The sequence below is a fragment of the Protomyces lactucae-debilis genome (genome assembly GCF_002105105.1).
Source record: "Protomyces lactucae-debilis strain 12-1054 chromosome Unknown BCR37scaffold_25, whole genome shotgun sequence".
In the NCBI taxonomy this organism is placed as follows: Eukaryota; Fungi; Ascomycota; class Taphrinomycetes; order Taphrinales; family Protomycetaceae; genus Protomyces; species Protomyces lactucae-debilis.
The window spans coordinates 79,957-91,568 of NW_024468017.1; the positions used below are offsets into that span (position 1 = coordinate 79,957).

The 11,612-nt window shown below is 49.5% G+C and overlaps 5 protein-coding genes across 5 annotated transcripts; 2 read left to right on the forward strand and 3 right to left on the reverse strand.

The window, feature by feature from the left end:
• Positions 1-635: 635 nt before the first annotated feature.
• On the reverse strand, positions 636-1,667 carry BCR37DRAFT_403726 (glycoside hydrolase superfamily; the record flags this gene model as incomplete). Its single annotated transcript, XM_040872026.1, has 2 exons — positions 636-686; positions 738-1,667. 2 exons carry the CDS (start codon positions 1,665-1,667, stop codon positions 636-638), a joined length of 981 nt encoding a protein of 326 aa, XP_040722414.1.
• Positions 1,668-2,980: 1,313 nt separating this feature from the next.
• BCR37DRAFT_351982 (P-loop containing nucleoside triphosphate hydrolase protein) lies at positions 2,981-3,826 on the forward strand (the record flags this gene model as incomplete). The annotated part of the gene is made up of 2 exons (XM_040868096.1): positions 2,981-3,412; positions 3,464-3,826. 2 exons carry the CDS (start codon positions 2,981-2,983, stop codon positions 3,824-3,826), a joined length of 795 nt encoding a protein of 264 aa, XP_040722415.1.
• A 1,693-nt stretch (positions 3,827-5,519) lies between these two features.
• On the forward strand, positions 5,520-8,570 carry BCR37DRAFT_371937 (chitin synthase-domain-containing protein; the record flags this gene model as incomplete). The annotated part of the gene is made up of 4 exons (XM_040868354.1): positions 5,520-6,688; positions 6,726-7,537; positions 7,574-7,778; positions 7,814-8,570. The coding sequence occupies 4 exons, from the start codon at positions 5,520-5,522 to the stop codon at positions 8,568-8,570; spliced, it is 2,943 nt and encodes a 980-aa protein (XP_040722416.1).
• Positions 8,571-9,710: 1,140 nt separating this feature from the next.
• Positions 9,711-10,132, reverse strand: BCR37DRAFT_171578 (uncharacterized protein). The gene has a single exon (XM_040866267.1). It carries the CDS (start codon positions 10,038-10,040, stop codon positions 9,810-9,812), a length of 231 nt encoding a protein of 76 aa, XP_040722417.1. The 5' UTR covers positions 10,041-10,132; the 3' UTR covers positions 9,711-9,809.
• BCR37DRAFT_383849 (uncharacterized protein) lies at positions 9,953-11,532 on the reverse strand. Its single transcript, XM_040870123.1, has one exon. The coding sequence runs from the start codon at positions 11,444-11,446 to the stop codon at positions 10,226-10,228; it is 1,221 nt and encodes a 406-aa protein (XP_040722418.1). The 5' UTR covers positions 11,447-11,532; the 3' UTR covers positions 9,953-10,225.
• Between the last annotated feature and the right edge of the window lie 80 nt (positions 11,533-11,612).

The window sequence follows — 11,612 nt, forward strand, 5'->3', positions numbered from 1 at the left end:
GTATAATACTTGACCCAGAAACGCTTTATATATATGACATAGATGAATTCACATAGGTCAAGACAACATAAGCGCATCATCACAGCAATCTCACAGCAAGCTTTATGTGATGACCCCTGATTTTGGACTTTTACGCCAAATGTGGGATGTCCATCTGAACACTGCTTCTGTACTGGGAAGGACCAGATCGCGAATGCGTGATCCTGTCGTCTGCAGTCAAAGGGTTTCTTTGGCTTGAATGCCAAGACATCTGCCCTCAACATGACCGCATGCTTCATCAGGCTTTGTAGGCTGTCGACAGTGGCATTCCTCATCTCGGGGATAATCATGACGACCACGACGGCAACGGCGCATCCTCCTGCAGCACCATTTGTCTGTGACGGTCAAGGCAATGAGAAGTGTGCACATGATTGGGCTGTAGTAGCAACGTCATGTTCAATCCATCAGATGGTAGTATAATCAATTCGGCTTAATAAAAGACAAGCCTGCTACTGGAGACGCATACTTCAATCAGGATGGTTTGGATACCTGGTCAACGTAGCAGTCAATCTTGAGCCAACCGTCTAGTTTTGTTTGTAGTTCTTCTAGCAGTTCCATACTTATAAGACTTGCGAATCGACTTAGAGGTTGCGCCATCAAGAATACCCGCCCGTAATTTGAATGCTTTGCAAGCGCGCAGCACTTGTCTCCATTGTATCGAGTGGCATCTCATTAACGTCGATATGATCACCCTCTACCTCTGCCAATAGCTCAACTGGTTCCGGTGTGGCCATGTTGCCAAGCAACCTTGAAATGATGCTTGCCCACTCCCAGGGTCGCTCAATAGAGCCTGGTAGAGAGTTGAAGTACTCCCAGCCACTGATACCGCCAAATGCGGGCCCTCTATCAGACTCACCAGGGAACAGGGGTTGATTGTCACGCAGTAGAGCCAGGGCCTGCATCTCTCTCAGAACAGATGAGAAGGTTCGTAATGGAACCCAGCCTTTGCAGTTGCTTGGATTCGTAGAGACCCCTACAACCACACGTCTTGGATCCCATCCATTGTCGAGTATACGCTGGTAAGAAGAGATGTTCTTCAAAGAACCATGGCCACAATAGAACTGGGTATTGTAAAAGTCAATGTAGCGGCCGCGTGCTACTTCGAGGTCAAAGTAGTTGAAGCCAGACAAATTGTTGCCCTTCAAAAGTAGTGCCGTTGCCACAGGAGCAAGAGTGATGATAAAGTCACGCCCGAAATCATCGACGAGGCGGTCAATCAGCCGAATGATGCCACCAAGGGACATCTTCTCCTCCACATCAAGGTCAATCCCGTCAAAGTTGCGCTGACGCAAGAAGTTGCGCAGTGGATGATAGTACTCCTCAAATGAGAGCCGAGCGTGAGCATCGAGCCGCTGAAAGCTGCCTTGAGCTGCGCCGCCCAACATGGCCATGACTTTGATGCCGCTGGCTTGCAAAGCAGGCACTTCAGACCAAAGCTGCGTATAGCGTGTACTTTCCGGCGGATCATCGTTCAGACTGAGGCCCCCTGCTGAAGTCTCATTCAAGTGCACGGCGCCAATGATGAGGTGTGTGACACCGGCCTGATGCGTGACGAGCGGTAAAGCAGAAATAGGCATGCCGCCGACATGATGTGTCTGGTGATACACGACAACCCGGGATCCTGTCATGTTGAATAGGTGGTAGCTGCCATTAAAGTGCCCGTCGCCTCCTGCAAGCTGATTCAGGTTTGTGTGTTGTCGTCGACACACGCTGTGTCGCATAAACCGATGCGGGACCGCAACAAGATTGGAACTCTCGCTGCACTTTCACTAGCTTCAGAGCCATGCACAGGCGAGCTCGCCAAGCTCGACAAAGAGTCCAGCATGGCAATGTTCATGTCCCAGCTGCTATGGCCACTTGGACAGAAGCACTGCCCCAGCTCATAAAATTGCTCAAGCTCATTTGGCAGCTAGCACCTACAAGAGGCTTGCTCATGGTCATTGCAAGTTGCCCTTGCACACTAGGCAACCAAGACTAACCTCAGGGTAATTTCACAAAATCGGCTTTACCGGCTTATGATTTGAGCCTTCGGGCACGCTTGATTGATATGCTCAATGACATTATCCGGCATCAAAAGCAATTCGATGGCCCTCGTGTGGGTCGATTGCTCCTCTTACAACTTCTCTCTCTAGTGCTGCGTAATGTTCTACAAAATGCTGTTGACCAGAATCAGCTCGTTGTCAACCAGCGTGTCAGTGCGGTCTTGACGCAACAGCTTCTTCGAGTGCATCTCTCTCTAGATGTTGCGGCTTTGAATGATGAAAAGACGATGCAAATTCTGGGCGATGCGCGTGGTATTGCCGATCAATACTATCTCACTACAGTCATGGATGCAGTGTTTTCGAGCTTTAATGCTACAGTCGATATAGGTTCGCGTGTGCTGGCTGCGTACTCTACACTCAGCTGGGCATCTATGCCCTATTTTATGCTCTATTCGATTGTGCCGGTGATACGGAGCGTCACTCGACCTGGGCGCACGTTCCCTCATGCACAAGTCAATGAAGTGCTGAGGAAACGTGAGCTAGAAAAGATTATATATGCACAAAAGTATCGTCGGGAGGTAACCCTCTTTGGTCTGGAAGGTTGGCTGCTTGAAGAGCACGCTCGTGTTGCAGAAGCAGCTCGTGAGGCTGTAACGATTCATTCGCCCTTCAACACGATCACATCACGCGCCGCTCAAGTGTTCAGCTCTTGGCTTGATACTGCAGTGCTTGCGTATCTTGCCTACCAGTCAGGTTCGAGCGATATCACCTTGGCAGACCTGCACATCATTGAGAACACAACGTCTTCCTTCATTCGTACGGGTCAACAAGCGTATAATTCGCTTGATTCTGCAGCTGTGGTATGGGATCAACTCATCAATTTTGACAAGTCGCTTGAGCTGAAGCCATTGTTGCCGGTAGCTGAGGACCCCATTGTGTACAAGAGTGCAACACGTGGCATGCGTATCGAATTCCAAGATGTTATGTTCGGATATCCTGGTCAGGAACCTGTGCTCAATGGCATCGGCTTCGTGGTAGAGGCTGGCGAAATGGCATGTATCGTCGGCTTCAACGGCGCCGGCAAGTCCACCATCATTTCGCTTATAGCTCGCGTCTTTGATCCACAATCAGGGTCGATTCTCATTGATGGGAAAGACTTGCGTCTATACGACCCAGTATCTCTGCACGCACACATGGCATTTACATTCCAAGACTTTCTGCGGTATCCGCTGACGGGACGCGAAAATGTGGCGATTGGTCAAATTGATATGCTCGAGGATGACCGTCGAGTCAGAGCAGCAGCACACACAACTGGCGCTGATCAAGTTTTGAATGCAAAGGCATCGAGTGACAGTGATCGCACTCTTTGGGACAGCAAGTTGTCACAGCGCGTGCCAATCGTTCAAGGCGTTAACGCAAATGGACCAACAATGCTTTCAAAGGAACCACACGACTTGAGTGGCGGTCAGTGGCAGAAGGTCGCGCTCAGCCGATCCTTCATGCGAGACAGCAATTTACTCGTTCTGGATGAACCAAGTGCAAATCTGGATCCGCAAGCAGAGTATGACTTGTTTTACAAGTTGCAGCAGAGCCGCGCACATCGCACTACCTTGTTCGTCACGCACAGATTAGGAGTTGTGCGTTCGGCAGACAAGATCATCCTGGTGGAAGAAGGGAAAGTGCAAGAGATGGGATCGCATGATGTGTTGATCGCGAAAGAGGGCGGTCGGTACAGGCACTTGTACGAGCTGCAGAGTGAGGGATTCGGCAAGTTGCAGCAGGAATCGCGCGGTCCATCTGAATGAGCGAGTCTGTGCAACGGCGAAACGAGGTCCATGCAACGGGCTCCCAGCACAAGAGACGCCCACAGCTACATCTCTCCTAGACACAGGGACGACGACTGCGCGAATGAGTATGCTTGGAGGCCCTCAGACTGCTGCAGACTGGCTAGCGCACATCGAGCAAGCGCCATACACACTTCTCGGCGACTGCAATCTCGTCTTGCATGATGAAGCAATATTCCCTGAATCCATCAGCGCTTTCCTTACCAAGATCGCTTCTTGTGGGTCTATACGTGGTGAAGATGAATGTGTTGTCATCAATGGTCCATCTGCGCTCGCAGAAGACGTGCTTGCGACACTACTCGAAGGCCTCCATTGCACACCCCTCACACGAGCGATGCAAGTACTCAAAGCGCTGACTTGTATCACGCTACAGGATGGTATCACACAGAGACAGCTTGAAGCTGGACTCGAAATCAATTGTCACCTGGACAGCGCTGGACAATGTGTCGGCGCACAGCTAGTCCTCAGCCAAGTCTCAGCAGGTGCACTCACACGACAAGTCCCAGGGCGCAACCTCGACGTCTTTTACCTACTCATCAACTCAATGGGGTCTGCAGAGAGTGCATACCTTGGGTTAACCGAGCAAGACCTCACGTGCGCCATGCTTGCTTCTGACTACCAAGCTCCAATCTCCGAGGAAGCGCTTGGGGCAGACTTTCGCGCTCTACTGAAAGAGTGCGGCGTTCAAGGTGCTTTGTCTCAACAAGTCCATTCACTTCTAGCAGCATGCATCCACATTTCCAAGCTTGAATTCCGCGAGAATGCTGCAGGTGCTCGCATTGAGGATTCGTCCGCCTCTGATGAAGTCTGTTCTCTTCTCAACCTCGAGTTTGACACTCTGACCGACTTTTTCCGTTCTAGTGCAGCTGAGAGTCGCAGCTGGCTCATCAAGACACTCTACAACAGCGCTCTGCACCAAGTTATTGGACAATTGAATGACTATCTCGCAACAAGTCAGGGAACCGCAGTGACCACATCTGTCGTGACACTCTTGCACACGCCTGTCGTCGAAGGCGATGCTTTGAGTCAAGTTCGATCCCTTGCTGTCGCCAACCTCGCACGATCATTCTTGTTTGAAAACATTTTCGCAAATGCTGGCATCAATGCTGAGCGTATCGAGGATGGTCTCGATCTTCCACAAGTCAGCTGGTCAAAAGATGCTACTGCCATGGCCGAGATGTTTGCCAAGCTATCTGAGTCTCAGCAAGATTTCGACCATATCATTACCGTTGGTCAAGTCTCGGACGACATCTTGAAGTCTTCCGGTCATGTCATTGACCTCAACCAGCTAGCTACGACACATCAAATCAACATGGAATGCAAGCAAAAATGGGCCAACATGCAATGCAAGATCTCTCTACCGGAGACCAAGCTTGATTTGCACGCCTTGTTTGAGCAGTCTCGCCCATGGAGCATCATGATTATCGACAAGACACTGTCCATCTCCAGTCAAGTACTGAGCTTCCAACTACCACGAATGTCTCAAAGAATGACTGGTCCTGCTGCTGGATGCGTCGATCTTCCAATTGACACTTTTGTCGAAGCACATGGCCATCTGCAAGCTCAAGGTATTGACTGGGGACATAGCAAAGTCTGGCTCACCTATGAGGCTTGGTCGACATTGCCTCAACAACGATTCAGCGAGTCCAAGTCTATGTATGCCACTGCTTTCGAGACAAGTAGAGATGACTTGCTTACAAGGGATCCCGAATTGCAAGAGATTCACAATGAAGTCAATCCAAGCACGAAGCGTGTTGATGTCAAACCACAGACGCGATCAAGACGGCTTTGGCTTGTTATTGTTACCTTGTTCACCTGGTGGATACCAGAAATTTTGCTCAAGCATGTTGGGCGTATGAATCGTCCTGACGTTCGTCAAGCATGGCGAGAAAAGGTGACATTGTTTGCACTCATCATGATACTCTGTGGATGTGTTGTCTTTTACATCATAGTGCTAGGAAAGCTCGCTTGCCCGGACTTTGACGTCGTTTGGAATGCAAAAGAGGTTTCTAGTCACACTGGCGACGACGATTTTTACGTTGCTCTGCGTGGCAAAGTCTACGATATCTCTAGCTTTTGGCGTATCCAGCATTCTGACGGGGTTATTCGCACCACACCAGACGTCATGAAGGCATTTGCTGGGCAAGATCTGTCAGATTACTTTCCGCCGCCTTTGCAACAGGCTTGTCCGGCACTTGTTGTGGATGATACCTGGTTACTGCAAAACACGACCGTCAGTGATCCAACTGCCCTGCATTACTCAACCCAGCCAAAGTGTCTCAATGTCGGAAGCACTAACTCAGCACTTTGCGCTACGAATTGGTACCTTGATCGCTTTCTGCCTAAGATGAAAAAGTTTGTTAAGGGAGACTTGGTCGTTACACGAAATAAGGTACTCGCTGGCGCACAGAGTGGTGAACGTCAATGGGCCATTATTGATGGCCGCGTCTACGACTTGACAAATTATTTCTACACTTCGGCCTTGCTCAATCCTACGCATGCAGCCATCAAACCCAACTACTACTTTCTCGATGATTTTGTGGAAGGGCTGTTTCAAGGAAGTGCCGGCCGAGATGTGACGAAAGAATTCAACAACCTCGCCAACTGGAACGCTTCAGCACGAGCAGCCAATCTACAATGCTTGCAAAATGCTTTTTACTATGGCAAAGTCGACTTCCGCCAAAGTGCAAAGTGCCAAGCCAACAACTACATTCTGCTTTCATTCACAGTCATCCTATGTACTGTCATTGTGGTCAAGTTTCTGGCGTCTCTGCAATTTGGTGGAGGAAGACCCGCAAGACAAAACAGGCTCGTCATTTGCCAGTACGTTCTTCTCATCTGACACTTTCGCTAATCACAGAATCCCAACATACACGGAAGGTGAAGATCAATTGCGCAATGCGATTGACTCTGTTTCCGACCTGGACTATCCAGATGAACTCAAGCTATTGTTCATTGTATGCGATGGCATTCTCGTTGGCCAAGGCAATAAGAAACCAACTTGCGAGATTGTGCTAGACATCCTCGGCGTCGACCAAGCAAAGATTGATCCTCCAGCGCTTGCTTACGAGTCAGTATCCGAGGGCACAAAGGTGTATAATCGAGCAAAGACCTATGCTGGTCTGTATGAGCATGAGGGTCATGTTGTTCCATATCTTGTCCTTGTCAAGGTTGGCAATGAAAAGGAGACGCATCGTCCGGGCAATCGAGGAAAGCGTGACAGTCAAATTATGCTCATGCGCTTCCTGAATCGATTCCACGAAGAAAAGCCAATGACACCCTTTGAAATTGAGATGGCGTACCAGATGAGTCAAGTGATTGGTGTCAGTCCTGGCTTGTACGAATATGTTCTTATGCTGGACGCAGATACGAAACTGGCCCCTGATTCGCTCAATGTCCTCATTTCTGCTTTCCAAGCCGACGCGAAGCTCATGGGTACATGTGGCGAGACTGCTTTGGCCAAGAAGGAACTCAGCTGGTGGACCATGATCCAAGTGTATGAGTACTACAATTCTCATGCACTGAGCAAGGCATTTGAATCGCTCTTTGGCAATGTGACTTGTCTCCCTGGCTGTTTCTGCATATATCGGATCAAATCTGCTCGTGGTCTGCCGTTGCTCATCTCTGATGAAGTGGTTGATGGCTACTCTGATTCCGACATTAGCACTTTGCGTATGGCTCCTTGATATTGGAATTTGCTAATGATAGACAAGAAGAATCTGCTTACGCTCGGAGAAGATCGTTACTTGACGACTCTCATGACCAAGCACAATACATCTATGCGACTCACGTTTTGTCCTCAAGCAAAGGCGTACACAGCTGCTCCCGAGACGTGGTCTATTCTTGTTAGTCAACGTCGTCGCTGGATCAATTCTACCATCCACAACTTGTTTGAGCTCTTGTTTATTGATGAGTATGGCCACTTCTTACTGACCTTGCTGACCTTAGCATGTGCGGCTTTTGTTGCTTTTCCATGCGTTTCGTGGTCATCATTGATCTCTTCGGAACACTAATCCTGCCGGCAACAACAGCCTACCTGGTCTACCTCATTTACAGCGCCAGCTCTGGCAAGTCAGCGTTCCCATTGATTGCAATCGTCATGCTTGGCGCAGTATATGGCCTGCAAGCACTTGTGTTCTTGTTGCACAGGCAGTGGGAGCATATTGGCTGGATGGTTATCTGGATCATCAGCTACCCCGTTTACTCGCTCATACTTCCGCTCTACTCCTTCTGGCACCAAGATGATTTCAGCTGGGGAAATACACGCGTCGTTATTGGCGAGAAGGGACAGCAAATTACATATGGCACTGAGGAAGAGGAAGAGTTACAGCCTGGCGTGATTACGATGCAGCGTTGGTCCGAGTATGCTGCGAATGCAGGTCTCGAGGTCGAACCAGGGGCAACCAGGATGACTACAACGATGGACTCGCATTCCGACGTGGAACTGCAAGACTATAAACAAAAAAGCCTCGTGGCGTCTGCTTACAGTATTGGTGGTTTGACTGAGCAACAGCGAAAGCAAGAGCTCCGTCAAGCAGTCTTTACCGTTTTGTGGGGATGTGATTTGGACCACACGACAACCAGGGACATTGAGCGTCTTGTCAAAGGTCAAGTCGGCAACAACCTTACAGCTTTGGACATGGAGTATATCGATGAAGCAGTCGACGAGCACCTGTTGTCATTCAACAAGCATGATGTCGTCTGACGGGAAGTCTGCCGACTGTCGTACGATGTGTACCGGCACCTCACATAACGGCAAAAGTGTGGCCTTGATGGAGGAACATGACCAAGAGAGAGCTATGTGAGAGGCTGGAGGCTCCGCTGGAGAGGATAATGATAGACTGCATAATACTTGCATGGCTCAAACGTCCGTGGGCGACGGGATGGTTCGCTCTTTCACACAATAGATATCAGGCAAATACGATGTCGAAGCACAAACAAGAATGTTTGAAGAGCTTGACATCCATCAACCTAGCGATAGGTAAAGAAACGTCTCGATGAGCTGCACTACATCCTTTGTGTACTCCTGTCCATTGAAGCGCGACAGCTACGCGTCAATGACCTCCCGCAATGGCCCAATCTTGTCTTCATGAAGGAATCGGAAGTTGCAATCAAGGAGTTCCCCGAGTCTCCGGACATGCCAATCGCTGCATTACCTTGACGGCAGATAGTCAATGCGTGTAGTTTCTAACTCCTGCGCTGTAGGCATGCAACAAATCTTGATAAAATCGGCGCTGTCATTGTCGTGCCTTGGACCATCTGGAACGAGTTCGCCTGGGCCATCTCGTGCAATTTTGAATGTCGCAAAGGCGCCAGCGACAATCTCGACGTTATCCGATGCTCATATTTAGACGTCCTTGGATACGATCTAGCTTCTTTTGGCCAATGGCTAATGACTCCAGGAGCAGAAGTGCCCTCAAGTATTCAGCGATCGTGCATTACTCTTCATTGACTAGGACGTGATTGCTGACATCCATTGCCTCGGAGAGGATAGCTCATACTGTGCCCAATCGGGAATAAGATAGGACATGGCTGCCCAGCTCACACGACTCAAGTAGACAGGTGAAGACTGACCCCACGCGCTGTCGAGAAGGTCCATACAGAGCAATTGAAGTACCAAGGGGTTCTCCAACACTGCCGAGCGCTTCACGTTTGCATGAATTAGCGATCCAAACAAAGGCAGGACAACATCTGTCAGAAGCTGTCGCTTTTGCGTCTCTGGGACATCCTGCATGCAAAGGTTCATGACTGTCCTGAGCCGCAAAACGTCGCCATCGCTTGCAAGGATGACCACGACCTGCTGAAACCATTCAACGCTCTTTTCGACTCTATGGCGGTCTGGCAGAAGCGCAGTAAATCGTCAAGAGTAACGGCTTGTTCTGCCCAGACTTTGGTATTGCCTAGACTTGAAACATTTGAGCGTCAAATTATCCAAAGATATTGGTCATTTTGGCCTTGGACGGACCAACAAAGGCAGAATTTGGAGGAACGGCTGCAGCGCCATGTATGTGCACTTGTCACCCTTGATACACGAGCCAACAGCGAGGAACCTGCACGGTAACATTTTATAGCTACCGTTAAGTTTTGTTGACATGCTGGCTCTGAGTTCAAGCGCATCGTATTGATTGCTCAAGCGCGCTGACGTGAAGTGCGGGCTATGATGAGTACAAGGCATGCACGAGCAACATCACGGATAACTTTGAAGGCCCACATCAACTGAATCTATCGACTCACACTTGTTTTGGCTTTCCCTTCTGCTCGTAGGCCTCCCGGTCTTTGAAAGCTAACATGCTTGACGACGATTTTGGGATAGCAGCATTGAGGCCGCCATCTGCGACAGCACAATGACTGCGTTTCGAACTACAGGAAGCTCCTTCGAAAAAGCTCCCACTCCAGCTGTGAATCCGAAGCGAGCCTCTCCGCGATCAAGTCTATCATGTCGTTAGGCAGCGGAAGCGACATACACGCTTTGATGTTAACATTCTCACGACGTTTGTTGCGTAAATCAGACATATGCAAGAGCTCAATCCGCTTTATGATCGGGGCCATAGATTCTCCTTTGCAACAGAGAACGGTATTGCCTGGATGCGTTTCGTTCCCAACGTGATATTTGATGGTGCAGTTGCTCGATTGAGATGGATCCAGACCACTAGGCAGTGTATTCAGTCTGAAGAATTCGTCGGCGAAGAGATCCGCGCATTGTGCATCGCATGCGATTGAGTTGATAAATCCTGGGCCAATGTAAACCGCATCCCAAATTCCATCTTCCAAGACGTAATCTGGGTTTGCGCCTGTGAAGGAAGGCTCGGGGTACCATGACTGTTGCTGAAGCACCTTGAAAGAATTGATGATTCGCTCTGACGTCTTCAAGGGTTCACAATAAGGAATGTAGACAGGAGGAGCCTGACAAGGTGAAGTGTCTGCAGAGGAATTCGCAGAATCTGACTCAGGCGGTAGCCGTTGGACCACTCGCTGCATCACCATATCGACTTTGCATAAACACAGACCACCCTGCGCCAACGTAATGCTCTTTGCCTCTTGTGGGTGTCGGAAGAGGATATCCCAAGATGTGGAATCTGTTGTGTCCATGATGCGTATGCAAGGATCCGCTTTGGACCTAGCGATGCTGTAATATAGATCAGCAGTACGCTCCACACAGACAGTTTCGCAGTCTGGCAGTTGTTCCCAGGGTGATCCTATCCAAGCTCTTGTTGTCCTCCATGGGCTTTCTAATGGATCGAATGAGCACCTCTCTGAGCCTGAAGTGCTCGCCTCTGAGCCGCACCCTGGAGGAAGAAGTCGAGGACGGTTAGGCTTTTCAATGTCTGTCCCTGCCGACGACCCTTGCAGATATGACTTCAGGTCTAGCGCATCGAGCGAGCACGTCTTTGAGATCAATGAGTTGCCGCAGTTTGAAGCGTGAGACTTGAACTTAATCTTGACAACTGAACAGACGCTTAATTGGTATTGCATGCAATCATCATCTTGTGCCAGTATGCCGCGATGCATGGAGAACAGCAACGACAGCCGGAGGGATACATATCCGATGAAGCATAACAGGCCAGCAGTGGACGTCAACATAGCTTGAGCTCGCAGGGTTGCAACGATGCAAACGTGCACCGTAAGCAACAGCTGTCCTATTGCAAGCCGATAAAGAACAGTTGAGAAAGACTTTGCGGCTGCAGCGACTAATGTGAAGGATGCGAAGCTGTTTATTCGCAAAGATATTAATAGTCGCTGCTACCTC

Coding starts and splice junctions, on each gene's coding strand:
- BCR37DRAFT_171578 (XM_040866267.1), bottom strand. CDS start 10,040: ATGCCTTGTACTCATCATAGCCCGCACTTCACGTCAGCGCGCTTGAGC.
- BCR37DRAFT_383849 (XM_040870123.1), bottom strand. CDS start 11,446: ATGTTGACGTCCACTGCTGGCCTGTTATGCTTCATCGGATATGTATCC.